We start from the raw sequence: 16,003 nt of genomic DNA on the forward strand, positions 1-16,003 counted from the left end.
CCTGCATAACATAGCAGGTGTTTTGATGGCTGGTGTGTATTGAAGAAATGCATCATATGAGGCTGTGCTGAGGGAGACAATAAGCTCCATGCGCAGGCTGCAGTTTGAAATAATTCATGAGAACCAGCGAGATTCATCAGCAAAGCGACAACAACAACAACAAAAAAAACATATTGGCTATTTATAACCAAAGACAACATGACTTTCTCCTTCAGATGTTGGTGTGACTTCCTTTCACCCCGCCCCCTCAGTTAGCTCCGTCACTTTTCCAAACGGGACTAATGTAGGCGAGAGAAGAAGAAGAAAAAAAAAAAAATCACGACTTTGCCCTTTACTCGAGTGGTGTTTTTTGTTGTTCTTGACTTCTGTCAGAGTTGCGATATTTCCGACATCACCTGAAGGCAGCAACATGCAACTCCACCTGAACCGCTGTGGAGGAGAGCAGCGAGGCAGCCCCGCAGCGCGCAGCTCTACTGTACCCAGCCACCAAGTGTGATAACTCTGAGGCTGCGAGCGGATCGGAACAGAAGGCTCAGAGGTCTGTGAGGCACCGAGGAGGAAGAGGGTGACGGATTCTCGCCAACAGACAAGCCTCGCTCAGCTGAGACAGAGAGAGAAAGAGAGATGATCGCGGCAGTAAAATACATTCACCCCCAAAACCGCCAGGATTTATGTGAAGTGAAGTTTTGAGCGGCAGCCGGCGATCATCCAGCTGGTCTGGTGAGTAGCTCTGAGTGACATTACGAGCGTCGAGCTCGCGCTTTGGTTTCTAAAAATTGACTCTTGAAACTTTGCGCTCAACTCGGAGCATCTTTGAGAGGGCGGCGAGGGAAAAGTGTGTAATTCTGGCCGACTTGTGCCAAAACATGCCAAACGCGCAAATACGCACGCCGAGCGCAACTCACACACCGCACACAGGAGCGGTACAAGTTGGCGACTTTGTAAAGCTGCATGCAAGCACAGGCTTTTTTTTTTTTTTTTTTTTTTTTTCCTGCAGGCGCACCGGCTTGTATCACTGCAGTCCGGGCAAGAGCAGTGAGACAGCGCCATCAATCGCACATAGCAGCCACACTCCTGAGCTCCCGTGGTGGGAATGTGCTGCAGCTTTTGGTCTGAGGAGCAGTCAGCATGGCTGTGTGAGGAGGGGGGTTGATGGGATCAGTGCCTTCATGGCGAGTGCACCTCCACCATCAGTCACCCTGCTCTAATGCCAAAATGCAAAAAAAGAACACACACACACACACACAACTCCATGACGCGCTGCTGGGCACTATATTTTCCGCCTAACCCAGGCTATTAAAAAACAATCACATTAGTAAGAATAATGAGAAGATAATCTCCGGAACTGATGTTAAAACACGTTTTGAAAAATAAAAATGCAGCAACACGCGCGAGGAAGTTTGCATTTGCAAGTGTTATTAATCTATTTATCAACATCAGTGACGCCCGGACCGAGCAGACTTCATCCAGCGTTTCAGGCTGGCAGCAAAACGATGATGTGAATTCACGGGTCATTTTTCAACACAGCGAGCATAAATTATTGTCTAGTTAAAAAACTATTTCTGTGGTGTTTTGTTTCCCCGCCGCCAGCTCCAGGTCAAACTAAACTCTCCTTTTTTGTTTGTTTGTTTATTTATTTATTTATTTATTTCCCCCCACAAAACAACCTCGTTAAGGCGCGTAGGTGCTTTGGGCTGCAGCTGAGGAGCTGAATATTGGATTGAGGTTGGGCAGGACGGAGGATTTTGCCCTTTTGTGAGTTGATCTCACGTGGAGTGTCCGGTTACCTCAAGAGTGCTTAGTTGGAGGCTCTTTCAGTTGAGCTCAGGAGCACATATGAAGATGAAATTGAACTATAAATTAAGCATGTTTGGGTGGGTGGGCGGGTGGTCGTTTAATTGCATCTCATATGTAGCCGAATAACAGATATGGTCACAGCGAGCAATTTGAGCAAAAAAACCTAACGACAATTTAAAATCTGCGTCATCTAAATGCCCCATCATACAAGTGACGTTTTTTTTTTTTTAAAGGGAGGCTCGTGTCACAGAAAAAAAAAAGATTAAAGGTTAAGTGATTTAAAACTGATCTGATTTACTTAAACACAGCTTTTTTGGGGCCCATTAGAACATTTTAGACAAATCTATATAACGCAGACACAGTAACATTAAAGTCCCCTGGTCCCGGGTTCACAGCGGAGAGGTTTTTACCCCGCTGCCAGCCGGTAAAGTAGATCCGGACGTGCGCAGCGCGGAGAGATACAGACCAGCTCCAGTGTGGGAGAGAAGGGGAGGCGGTGAGGTGGGAAAGAGAGAGAGAGAGCGCGAGAGAGAGAGAGCGAGGCTGCCTGCTGCCTGCCACTGCTGGTAGATGGAGTAACGGAGAGAGGGGAGGCAAGTCCACGTATTACCATGCCGAGATTTGGACTACAGAAACTACATGCAAAACCTCCAAATATACGAGACTTTTAAGAGAAGAGGTACGTGAACGGTTGTTCTTTTATCCCCCAACTTGCCGTCGCTTTTAAAAGTCGGCGGCGTTTGAGCTTCTGCATCTTTGTGGCGTTTCAAAAAAAAAAAAAAAGTTGAGCTCGGCTATTGTGAGAGAGAGAAACCAGCTCTGTCGGCTCCTCTTGTTGAGAAGTTTAGCCCTCAAACGAAAACTTATCAGCTCCGTGTGGTTTTCTGACACCGCACACATGGAGGTTTAATGTTCATGAGTTTGCGCGTTGTTGTTTTTTATTTGCTGGAGAAGAAGTGCGAGGCGGTTTTTTTCTTCTTCTTTCCCCCCCGAGCTGATTTGTGCTCTGCGCTTGGCTGCCATCGTCTCGCAGAGTGAATGGCTGTAGTTGGGGGATGGGGGTCAGAAATGAAACAGTCTGGAGGCTCCTAACTTCTTCAAACACTTGTCTTCAAGAAAGCTGCGGAGAAAAACCCGAACACAGCGAACGCTAAATGCGTTTTAATTATTTATCGCATGTGTAGAAATAAACCTTATAGGAGTTTCTGTTTCTTGCTTGGAATCTTTTTTTGTGTGTTGTGTATTTTTTTTTTTTTTTTTTTTACAATGGTCGCCCGCAAGCAGATGGTTCTTTTGTACCTGCAGGCGATAGTTTTTTTTTTTTTTTTTGGTGACTTCAGCTCCACTCTCGTCACTTATTAACCCCACATAAAGCATTAATAACTAAACCTCGCTCGGGCCATTTTGACACGCCAAAAGTAAATATTGTAGGTATTTATTTTGTTATAATCTTTCTTTTTTATGAGCGGCTCTCCTGCGTCCTGCTTTTTATTTGACTTTGTAGGCTCCGGACTCCCACGCAGCCCCGAGACGTTGTAAAAAAGCGGCTGTAAACGAGTGAATGTGCAATTTTAAAGCGTTTCCAGAGTCATCTCCTCTGTGGTTTCTTGCAGTGATTGCAGTTTCATGAGATGGGGAAAGGAGCGATCACGTGATCGTTTTTTCCTGATCACTTTCTGTGTTTGCTTCTGCACCTTTACAAGTTATTGTATTACACAGTTGAAGACGCTTGGGTCACTTAATATTTTTTTAAATCCACAGCCGGATATCACATTGCATTTCCAAGAAAGGCAATATTAAATGTGCAGCCTTTCGCATCAACAAGGAAAAATAAAGATGTTTTCATGGTGCCAGTTGTGTCTCCGAGCTAATTAAGATGATGTTTTGGGATAAATGAGGCTCCTCTGTTGTGAAGTGTGGCAGAGTTGGCATCTGGCACTGTGCAGACATGGGAGCAGTGCAGGCTCAGATCTCCTCACCTGACTGACTGCTCCTGCGCCTGCTTTATCTCATTTCCACATGGAACCTATTTAGCCATTTATCTGCCCAGCCATCACTTGTAATGATATTTAAAGCAGACAGGAGAGTGCTCAGTGAAGAAATGGATATGGCTTGAGGCGATCTTTCCGAAGGGGGTGATAGAACAAAATGATGATTTCAATGTGGTTGGCTATTATCTTAATTGTATTACTTGTTATTCTCTCTACCAAATGTATTTTGCATGAGAAAGTATTTAAATGCTAACTGTTCCGTTTTGTATGTTTTTTCCAGGTGGTTCTGTGAACGTTACGGTACGATAATGGGGAAGCACTGGGTTTCACTGCTTGTGCTGCTCCTGCAGCTCCTCTGTGACTGCGCAGGCAACCAGAGGACGGCGAGGGCCGCCACCATGGAATTCACCCACCCTGTTTACAACGCCACCATATACGAGAACTCTGCTGCTAAGACTTTCTTAGAGAGTCAAACCAAGATGGGGATCTATATCGCAGACCCAGCCTGGGAGGTACGGTACAAAATCATCTCTGGAGACAATGAGAACCTTTTCAAGGCAGAGGACTACCTGCTGGGAGATTTCAGTTTTTTGCGAATAAGGACCAAAGGAGGCAGCACTGCTATTCTGAACCGGGAGGTTAAAGACCACTACATGCTGACTGTTAAAGCCTCAGAGAGGAGCTCTAATGTGGAGTGTCGCACTCGAGTGAAGGTGCAGGTACTGGACACGAATGATCTGAGACCTCTCTTCTCTCCGACGTCCTACAGCATCTCTCTGCCAGAGAACACGGCAATACGCACCAGCGTCGCCAAGGTCACAGCAACGGATGCAGATATCGGTACGAACGGAGAATACTACTACAGTTTCAGAGAGTGGACGGACATGTTCGCGGTTCATCCAACAAGCGGCGTGGTGACACTGACCGGCAAACTTGACTTCTCTGAGACAAAGCTGTATGAGTTGGAGATCCTTGCGGTGGATAGAGGGATGAAGCTGTACGGCAGCAGTGGCTTCAGCAGCATGGCCAAACTCACAGTGAGGGTGGAGCAGGCTAATGAGCATGCACCTGTTATCACTGCCGTCACTCTGGTACCCTCAGATGCAGACAATGACCCCACTTATGCGATTGTGACAGTTGAAGACGGTGACCACGGACCAAATGGAGAAATTGCATCATTGAGCATTGTGGCCGGTGACCCTCTTCAGCAATTCAAGGCTGTGAGGACCAGTCCAGGGAGCAAGGAGTATAAAATAAAAGCCGTCAAAGAGGTAGACTGGGATAGCCAGCCGTTTGGATATAACCTCACTTTACAGGCGAAGGACAAAGGCAGCCCCCCTCAATTTTCATCTGTTAAATTGGTACATGTCACTTCGGCGCAGTTCAAAGTGGGCCCTCCTATATTTGAAAAGGCCGTTTACAGAGTCAATCTGAGCGAATTTGCCCCTCTTCATACACCTGTCACTATGGTAACAGCCGTGCCAAAGTACCCACAGCTAAAGTACGCTTTTAGACACAAATCTGACAAGAACAGATTTACCATCAATCCAGATACCGGCTTAATCAGTACTGCAGGACCAATCAATGCTGATTCTTCCCCCCGATTTGAGCTAGACGTGATCACCACTGACAAAAAATCGGCAACAAAAGTGATCGTTGACGTGATTGATGTGAATAACAATGCACCTGAGTTCCAGCAGACATCTTACAAGGCCACCGTTGATGAGAACGTACCCACAGGGACCAGTGTGGTTACGGTTAAAGCCACCGATCTCGACAGAGGTGAAAACGGCTACGTGACCTACAGCATCACCAATCTGAGCCCTCAGCCGTTTGTCATCGATTACTTCTCTGGTGTCATCAGTACAGCGGAGGTCCTAGATTATGAGCTCATGCCAAGGATTTACAATCTCAAAGTCCGGGCGTCAGATTGGGGATCCCCTTTCCGGAGGGAGGTGGAGGCATCAGTCACCGTAACATTAAATAACCTGAATGACAATAAGCCCTTGTTTGAAAATGTAGACTGTGAAGTGACTGTGCCGAGAGATCACGGCGTGGGAGAGCAGATCACAACAGTGTCTGCCATAGACGCTGATGAACTGCAGCTAGTACGGTACAACATTAAAGCTGGGAATGATCTTGACCTGTTTGAACTGAACCCGAACTCTGGCGTGCTCTCGCTGAAGCACACGCTGAGTGAGGGAGAGGCAGCTAAAGTGTCCCTTCATAGTTTACAGATCATTGCGACGGACGGCGAACACGAGACTCAGCCAATGATCATGAACATTACTGTCATCACGGCACGCAAGCCTGTCCAGTTAAAGTGTGTTGAAACTGGTGTCGCTACCATGTTGGCTGAAAAGCTACTTCAAGGCAGCAGAATCCACTCGCAAACAGAGCCGGATGACAACTTAATGGACATGCACTCAGTCAACCGGTACTCTCCCCAGTTTGTGGAGACTTTCCCAAGTGTTATTGAAGTTAAAGAGGACCTCCCCGTCGGGGCTCGGATTGTCCATTTAAGTGCCACAGACTCAGATAGCGGCTTCAATGGGAAACTCGTGTATGTTATATCAGGAGGAGACACAGAAAGCCGCTTCATTGTAGATATGGAAACTGGATGGCTTTTAGTTTATTCTCCTCTTGACAGGGAAACAACTGACTCTTACACCCTTAATATCACAGTTTATGATCTTGGCATACCGCAGAAATCCTCATCACGCCTCTTGGGGGTTAAGATCCTAGATGCAAATGACAATAGCCCTCAATTTCTGCAGGACTCGTACTCTGTTGAAATAAGTGAGAGCACACCTGTTGGGACAGAAATCATCCAGGTGGATTCAACAGACAAAGATCAAGGAGATCATGGCGTCGTTAAATATTCAATTTTGGGAGGCACGGATCATTTCGCCATTAATGAGGAGACCGGTGTGGTGACTGTGACCAAGCCATTGGATCGCGAGCTCCATCCAGTTTACGTCCTAAAGATTGCGGCACGTGACCAGGCAGTGAACGAGCCTCAGTTAGTGTCCACTGTGCCGCTTAAAATCACTTTGGAAGACGTGAATGATAACCCACCTAAATTTGTTCCCCCTAATTATCGCGTGAAGGTGAGGGAAGACCTTCCTGTCGGTACTGTGATCATGTGGCTGGAGGCTCACGATCCCGACGTTGGACCATCCAGTCAGGTACGATACAGCCTCATCGATAACGGAGATGGGAATTTTGAAGTAGACAAACTCAGCGGTGCTCTGCGCATCGTGCAAAATCTAGATTACGAGACAAAACAAGTGTACAACCTGACAGCAAAAGCTAAAGACAAAGGGAAGCCCATGTCCTTGTCATCAACCTGTTTCATTGAGGTGGATGTGGTGGACGTGAACGAGAATCTGTACAGGCCTTTGTTCCGATCGTTTGTGGAAAAGGGATTTATAAAAGAGGATGCGCTCATTGGGACTTCTGTGATGACTGTGACAGCTGAAGATGAAGACAAGGGACAAGACGGAGAGATTCGATACTCCATACGCGACGGATCCGGCCTGGGGATATTTACCATCGACGAGGAAACTGGTGAGTCTCTTTTTTTCTCAGTTCCTCTATAGAACAATGTGAAGATTGTGCTACTCTCTGAAATAGGCATACATCATCTTGAAATAATTTGCATAAGGAAAGTTTTATGCAGCTTGAGTTTATTCAGGCATATCAGAGTGTGGAACAGTGCAGTAAAAAGGAAGACTAACATGAGGCGGGTGAAGTTCCTGATTCCAGTCATTTTTTCTTTGGGAGAATTGACGGCAGGAACAGATGGGTGATCTGTCTCTCAGACCTGTGTAGACATTCCTCAGTAGTTGCCGCAGTAGTAAAAGATTCTGAGTGATCTCACCTCCTCTTTCCACACTAATGTTAACATAGTTTTTTTTTTTAAATGCACTCATTTCCTTTAATAATTTTAATTTCAAAAAGTGGTCAAGGATTGGCGGTTAATATCTTCCAGCAAAACTTTTAAAAAAAGTTTCTCATAACCACCAATTTTCAACATTGTACTGGAGGCAGGTTTTGTTTGCTTGTTATTTGGAAGAAAATATGTTAATACTTGCTCAGCTGCCCCGAATGATTTTAACAGCTGACTCAAATTAGCTCAAAATAAGCAGTCTGGAATTCCAGGAGTTCCTGCCCAAAACCTAACAATCACCTGATTTGGATGTTTTGGACTTGGCTGGCTGCCCTCCTTTTTAAACCTGGTATCCACATTCTCGGGCGGCTTAATGGGACTTTTTTTTCCCCCTATTTGAAATTAAATTTCTCTCTGCATTATACATATTTAATGTCTAAATGAGGCAGGGAAACTTAATGCATAATACATTGATTTCTCTTGGCACATGTAACCTCAAAGGTTCATATCTGCATAAGGACACTGGGATTGGAATTTATTAGTCTGCTGCTGACTTCTACTGTTGTAAAAGTACTTTATATCTTTAGTTTAATGTTTTTTTTTCTGCAAATCAGGTATATGTGAATAATTCCGCAAGTTGACATGAAGTTCCCTCAGTGAACCTGTTGGGAAATACTGTCCTCTGCAGCATGAGCAGACGAGCCGTTATGAAGCATCTGTCCTCCAGAGCAGAGTCAGCTGTGGTGTGTTTGTGATTGTTTCTGTGGTGGCGGTTTGATATTTGATTTGTATTAAGATTTAGTTTTATGAACAGAGATGCTGTGATATTTAAAGCTGGATCTGTCTGTGCTTTTGTGAAAAGAACGACAAGTGCCTACTTTGTTGTGTAAGTTCAGTTTCTTTGTATTTCTGTGCTTTGTGCTCATTTTGATTAGATTTAAATTGGACTGCAGTGCTACAGTGTAAGTCTTTGTGGGGCCACATGCAGGCCAGCAGCTAGTACGTTTTTAACTCAAAATCTTGTGTAGGGTACAGACTCATGGAGCCAGGTCTGATCTTCTACTTAATCCCAGAGGCCTATATTAAGTGATTATCAGGAGGTGCAATGATAGGATTGTCCTGGGTTGGGTCCTGTTATTATGGATTGCATCTGAGGTCAGTAGACAACTAAATACAGCCAAGGTGGTAATGCCCCTCCTATGATTTCACTAGATGAAGGGTGCGGTCTTTAAGGCTACCATATGCATTTAGAATATTTTACCTCTAAAAGAAAAACATAAGCACACCCGCCTTTATACTCAGCGCTGCAGCTGCATGTTGTGAATCTTAACCAGAGTGTTTTAAAATGGTTTAAAATTGGAAAACAAATGAAAAAGCGGCGTGAGGAAAAATGCCAGGAGCCACACACCTTCAGTTATGGAATTTGTGGGAAGGAGAGAGGGAAGTCTGTTCAAGTCTTTTCCTGTTTCAGACGACGCTTGCAATCCTAAACCCACGCAGTTGTGTTTGTTTTGAGTACACGGCCTATTGCATGGTTTTAGCTATGTTGTAGTGTTTTGTTTGTTCTATTACCAAAGTATAAATTACCATTCCTTCAGCTTTTCCCTCTTACAGTAGCATCCACAAAAACACAACAATGCTATTTTATGGGTAAATAAAAAAAAAAGTGTTGCTCTGCAGTGGACTCAGTGGTGTCTGACGCAAGAAGACGGAGTGATTCTCACAGAGTAGGTGTATCTAAGTATTCTGAACAAAGGTTGTATTTCAGAATGGACCGTGCTTCCTACCCACTTGACTGACGTTCCATAACCACAAGAGGAACAAACAAGTTATTTGTTTGTGAGGAATGGCAGTTCTATTTAAGAGTGGTTTTCTTTGTTTTGCTCTTTATTGACTGCTATCCCGATATCATTTACATCAATTTGAAGTAAAACACTGGTATGCAAGCCACGTCTTCTTCTTCTTCTTCTCCTGATATGGTTCCTTCCTGTCAGACTGCTCAGGGAGTCCATGGCAACTGTTTGCCCAGACATTCTCTGTGTTATTAAAAGCTCTGTGGTCGCTGGCTCGGTGCCATCTTAATTTAAACTTACTCTTATCAAGACTCTTTCTGTTTCTGGGCCCCCTCTCATGCTGTTGACCAAATGTACCTTTCCTCGCTTTAATTGTAAAGTTTGCAAGTGAAGTCACGTGAATTTTGACTGACAGTGACCTGAAATACCAGGAGCAGCAAAACTGAACTTTGACATACTAAGAGCAAGTTTATGTTTAACTCATTAACTACGTGGAGACTCGGCGGAAACAGAGCAAGCTGGTCATTCTGCCCTGATCTATTCATCTAACTTTATAAAAAATGTACGTGCCTGCCATGGTTTGCTAGAGGTTTTAGTTCCTTCACCAGCCAGCAGTACTTTGTTTTCCACCATTTTGTGCTGTGGAGGAGGCATACTCTGTACTTATGAGGGCTTGTGTGCCAAAAGTGGCTGGCTCCAGCTTTACATATTGGGGCCCTAGAGGTCGACCGATATGGATTTTAAAGGGCTCATGCCAATTTTGTGTGCCAAGTGTGGCAAATGGCCGATGTAATTGCTTTTTTTTTTTTTAACATTTCCTCTTTAGTAAAGCTCTGCAGCTGGTGCCCTAAAACCATGGAAAACAATTTTTAAAGATGTTAGCTCCCCCTGGCCGGACACTGACAGTGTGGCTGTAGAGTAATCCAAAAGAGCACTGTGCGCTGTATGTGGGTCAGTACTGAGGAAAGTTGTGAGGATTATAACTCCTTGTGCAGAGCCCACAATTTAAATATAGCCAAAGAAGTATGTGCGTTTACGGGGTCAGCTAATCAGCTGAACCCATCTGAGGTCGCCTTCCACTCCTAGTCATAACAGACGAGCAATAAAACAATACTTATCATGAGGAACGCAAGCAAGTCTCCACTCCTCAAAGTACACCTGACTCACATTCATCCTGACACACCTCACTTCAGGCATCATTCAACAGATCTAAAAGGCAAAGGTTTATCTTATTGTCAGTGAGTAACTGTCTTTTCATTTCCTATCGTCTGGGATGACTAAGGGAGAGGGTGCAGATCAGGAAGTATAGTCCTCATTGATCACAAGTTCAGGCAGACAATTCCAGGAATATGGGAGGTCAAAGAAAAAGAGACGCCCTGACAAGGCTGCCTTTTTTGCAGCACTTTTAAATAGACCGTTGCATGACTTGCTGTTGTGTTTGGTGAAAAATGTATTGAGGGTTTGAGTCGAAGGCTCTGTGGCTCTGCCTTTGGACAAAACTCCCACACTAGGCAGAAATCTGCAGTCAAAAATGCCTCTAGCCAAACACTGCTACTAAATTAGCCCCAGAGCTGTAAATGCAAATGTGTTACATTGTCAAGAGGCAGGCAGAGATGATGATGGGCAGTGCCTGATGGAAAATAAGGGAGGTAAAAGGTACGCTGCTGTTAAACCAAGTTTTACACCTAAATTCTCTTCTATCGATCTGTTTTTTATTCGATCAATATACTCTGATTTCAATTTTATGGAATATCACACACTCCTTGAGTAAATATCATTCAGCTTAGGTCAGAGGACAATCAATTTCTGTGTCTGCTGCACTTGAAAGTGAAGGCCATGTTGCACTGGAGGTGATGATACGGCGCCAGACACAGCTTACTTTGAAAATTGTGTTCAAAGCAAGTTGTGTCTCAGCTTGAAGTGAAATCATCCAGTATACAAGGTGACCATGGCAGAGTGTGTTCAGCCGAGATGAGACGCAGACGCTGATTGTATAAAATATGCATTGCCCTTTCTCGTTGGATAATATATGCATTGCCCTTTCACTTGAAGCTGTTTGCAGCCCGTGTTGTAAATGCGTCCTTTGTGAAAGCAAATGAAACAGTTTGATGCGTAATGACAAAGTCCTGTTAGTGTGTTTTCCATTTCCAGCAAAAAAAGTGAGTCCTTCCCCTCTTTTTCCACTGTCCTTAAGTTAAAGTAAAGCAGTTCTTGACGATAATGAAAAGAATGTATGCTTGTATTTGTTTATAGTCTGTCTTTTGACACACGTATAATTTGCTAAAAGTGAAATCTGTCACCGTCTGTCCCTAATTTACAATCCACCGCCTATATGTTTGAGATGAAAGTGGAACTGCAAAGTGGCACATGATTCCAAATAGTCTTTGCTTGAGTGCTGTTACTGTGGAGACGGGACCAGGAATGTGCAGCGGGACAAAGTTGATTGTAGGTTGCTAAATGAAAAACACACTTTCCCTCGTTAAAAGATGTTGTTCTCTCAGTCCATTAAATCTTTTTAAAGAAACTTAAGGCTGCCTTGTGCAGAGGATGTGCTTCATTGTGTGTTAACAGTTGTCATGCTAAGACTCTCATGAATTAGATTTATACTTTCTATTCCTGTTGATGTAATAATATCGCAGACTTTAAATTTTCTAAGCAGTCTCTCTCATAGCCGGACATCCACAAGTCAGTAGTGATGTTAAGTACCATTGCTTATTTGATTTAATGTTAAGACAACGGTTTTATTAAACACCTTTAGTTTGTCATAATTTCATACTTCACTGGTGCTAAGTAGAACAACTGCCGTGAACAGCTGTGTATGGTGTTATGTAGAACAAACAGCAGTGATATTTTAAAAAACATTAACATTTTCCCCACGGACACATCTGGGCATATTCACCAGGGGCTCTCTCTCTGCTAAATTATGGCAGAGATATAAGAGATACTGACATTCTTTTATCCTTTTATTCAAATTTCAGTGACTATTTCCACCATTTATAGCCAATTTCATGCTGTCTAATACTTGACAAGTGACAGCCCTGGCCAGAAATACACTCAGGTGAAGTGAAGTGAGTGTAGAAAAATACATTTTCCGGTCTATCAGCCCTATAAGTGCTATGGCCATGTTGGCTTTTTATCAAATTCTTAAAGTTTTAGTCTTCGCTGACACATTTTTTTATTGGTTACTTTAAGCATAGTGATGACTATAATGCTGTGCTTTTCTAACAGTATTTTAAGGGATTTTTGCCTGTATTACAAAGTGGACATAATAATAAAAATAATAATCCAGAATCCAATTGAAAAATCCCAACGGCTTTCTGTAGAGTGAACCGGGGCGATGCATTCTAGTTGTGAATTTTCATCTCTTAGTCTTCTCGTCAAGCTGTCAGCAAAAAAGGGATGAAGCAAACTTCCAAAAATACTGAAGCTAACAGCATTTTATTTGGTTATTCGAGGTTTTGTTGTTGTTGAAATGTTTTTCTGTGACAGTTAAAGAGGTATTGATCTGTGGTCTTGTACGGTGGTGTTTGGCTCAGCTACATGGACGGGAAGCCCAGAGGCCACGAGGGCGGTACCTGGGGAGATAGCATGAATCTCGTCTCACATTATCCTCTCTTGGGAAAATTGTTTGCCGTCAGCTCAGAGTCAACATGCTCATTTGGCCACACTGGGTTGCTGTATGAAAAGGAAATACAGAGAGCTACAGTGTAGTAAGGTAGAAAAAGGGAGGGGGTATAGAAATAAATGAAGACGGACTCCTCATTGTTATCAAGGACACAGGCAGAGAGCTCTTCTGAGCTAGGAGGTATAGTAATTGCTGCAAAATAATAGTGTGATATTGAATCAAGAAGTATTGCTCTGAGGCCTGTTCAAAGGCCTTTGAAATAACGCTGTTCCCAGTAACAATGGAAGCTTTGTATCGTAAGCTAAGTCCCAAGAGCTATCTCAACTGGAATTAATAGGCACATTTTAAAAAAAACGAGCAAAGAAAAACCTATTCAGGCATGCATCACACAGATGTAACAACTGTATCAAAAGATTATTTTCAGTCTCTTTCTAAGCAGTCAGTGCGCAAATAAATAAATATGTTTTTTCTTTTGACGTGAGTCGTGAATTCAGTATGGCTAAAGAAATTCTGAAGCCATTATCAGTCCTGGCTGTGTAACAGTTTTCTACCAGTTAAACAAACAAACATAAAAACAAGAGGATTACACTGACGTATAGAGTGTCAGTGTTCTGCATTGTTAGGCTGGCAAAATGGTGGAGCTTGTCTTAAGTACCATTTTCCCCTTAAGCCAGCTGTTGACAGCCATTTTTCTGCCAGTGCTGACAGTACACAGTACAGCGTGCGCAGTAATGCGCGAAGTGGAAAAGTCTCACTGGCTCAATAGGCTGAGATATTAAAAGAGATAAGATAGACAGGTTTTGTGTGTGATACTGTGTCATCGCTATGATTATCTCCGAGACCTATCCAAATTTATTATGAGCCTTTTGTGGCCTTCAAACAAAACAGAGGTATTAATGTGAGTCAAAGAGCCGTGGTACTTAAGGTAAGCCTGCTCATAGTAATACGTGGAAGTGGAACATTAAATACATAAATAGATCAGATTATTGAAAATCTAACACCAAAGTGTTACTCAGTAGAACACATACCTCCACCAAGGCCCTACATTTCCTTTTTGGAATCACACATAGATACCAGCCAACTAAATACAATACAAGATACTTGCTTTATTCCCTGAGAAATTAACACAATGTCGAAGAACGCACTACTCCACAATGTTAAATAAAGTAACAAAGAAATCCTGGAAATATTCCTTTCATCTGGACCTGCACCAAAAGTTAATGGGGCCTTTTTTGCGCCCTGAACCTTCCTCTATCAAAGTTTTGTGAAAGTCAGTTCGGTAGTATTTATGTAATCTTGTTGATGAACCAACCAACCAATCAACAACTATCAATCAACAAACTAATGGACACTGGTGAAAACAAAACTCAAAAACAAAGGTATTGCTAAAATAGGCATCTCAATGTATATTTAAACTTAACTAAGTTGTCTGAAGTTTTCTAAAAGTGGAAACTTACTCATTACTAAAATGAAATGGGTTGCGTCCATCTAGTTCTAACGTAGAGATTAGTAGTTACTGAATAGACCAACTAACTGCCAGATGTAACTGTTGCATAATTGAATAAAACAGATAATAATGAACATGGTTTAAACATGAATACATGCAAATCTATAGTAATGATGTAACCTGGTAAGATTTTGAATGAAAACTGTACAACAGTCTTTGAAATGACATTGAACACATATTTCCCAACTAGAATAGTTAAGTGATATAGTAAATCACTAGTTTGAAACTAACCTGTGCCACCCAGCACATCTTTCTCCAATGGCATAAAAAAATGTCTTAAATTGAAGGACAAATAAAGTCTATCTATATTAACTTAAATCATCTTTGGCTCAACCAATAACCACTGCATCATATTGCAATGAAATGATGAAACCAATGCTCCAAGCAACTCTTTTAATACACAACAACACAACATATTTCTGCCTTGGACTACACTTCAGATCTTTGAGTTTTTCAAAGGTTTCAGGCATTAATACCAACAGGCTTAACGTCTTTGAAGCCTGGATTTTGGCTACAGATGTCTGGGAACTATTGGGATGATGTGATATTAAGTTGCTGGGTAACAGCAAGCTTAGTTGAGGACTCTTTCTGTTACACCAGGCCCTACAACGTGGTAGAGGAATTTGAAGCATTCTGCCAGGGCTGTGGAAAGAGAGGTGGGGAGAGAAAGCACTGAGAAAGTTTATGTAAGCATGTGAGCTGGAGGCCTGAGAGACTGAGGAATGTGGGGTAGGGGTGAGCAGAATTAACTGAGGTAGTTCAAAGCAAGCCCCAACTTTTCAGTTGCAGAGTGAGGAAAGAAGTCCAGGTGTTTTTTGAGCTGGCTGCACAGATTCACAACATCTTAGGAGAATTTTTAATGCTTAAAGTTTCTAGTCAGAGTCGGAGCAGAAACTAGAAAATCAGCACGAGACAATCAGGATTTTATCTCAATCTTGTATCTACTGTATTTAGTATCTAGATTTTCTTTCACTTGAGAACTTGTGACATGCAGCGACGAGTTTCAAGCAGCTTTTCGAAAGCAGATTTCATCCCCTTCAAACTGTGCCCTCCCTGTGACTGTAAAGTTTGCAGAGAATGAACTCATTGTGTATCTGCACAGGACGTTGCTTCGAGTACACTCGCACATAAAATACCTGCTGGCCTTGATAATTCGAAATCCTTTGACTGTCTGAAGACTCCACCGCACAGCCACTGCGCTCAAGTAACTTTGAAGAACAAAGCCGGAGGGAAAAGAAAAGAGCAAGAGAAGAAAAGCGGAAAGCAAATCTGGCAGAGGCTGGTGCACGGTCTGTTTTTATTCTGCTTGTGGCCTAAGGGCAGGTTTTGCTTCTGCGTTAGTGGGTAGGTTAGTTATATGGGATGGGTGTGGCAACTAAATCCTTCAGATTCACCTTT

The 16,003-nt window shown here is 43.0% G+C and overlaps 1 protein-coding gene across 9 annotated transcripts in view; it reads left to right on the plus strand.

The window, feature by feature from the left end:
- Window positions 1–305: 305 nt before the first annotated feature.
- fat1a (FAT atypical cadherin 1a) overlaps window positions 306–16,003 on the plus strand; it is a 76,636-nt gene continuing 60,938 nt past the window's right edge. For 8 of the 9 annotated variants that reach the window (XR_003985593.1, XR_003985594.1, XR_003985595.1 and 5 more), the window contains exons 1-2: window positions 2,297–2,476; window positions 4,069–7,358. Coding sequence is in view for 6 of the 9 variants with exons in the window: in XM_030430872.1 (XP_030286732.1) it covers window positions 4,097–7,358 (3,262 nt within the window). In the remaining 3 variants the exon portion in view is untranslated. Of the gene's footprint in view, window positions 721–2,296; window positions 2,477–4,068; window positions 7,359–16,003 lie in introns of those variants that run through there. The other variant, XM_030430882.1, reaches the window with a different exon arrangement.

The sequence above is a fragment of the Sparus aurata genome, chromosome 1 (assembly GCF_900880675.1).
Source record: "Sparus aurata chromosome 1, fSpaAur1.1, whole genome shotgun sequence".
NCBI lineage: Eukaryota > Metazoa > Chordata > Actinopteri > Spariformes > Sparidae > Sparus > Sparus aurata.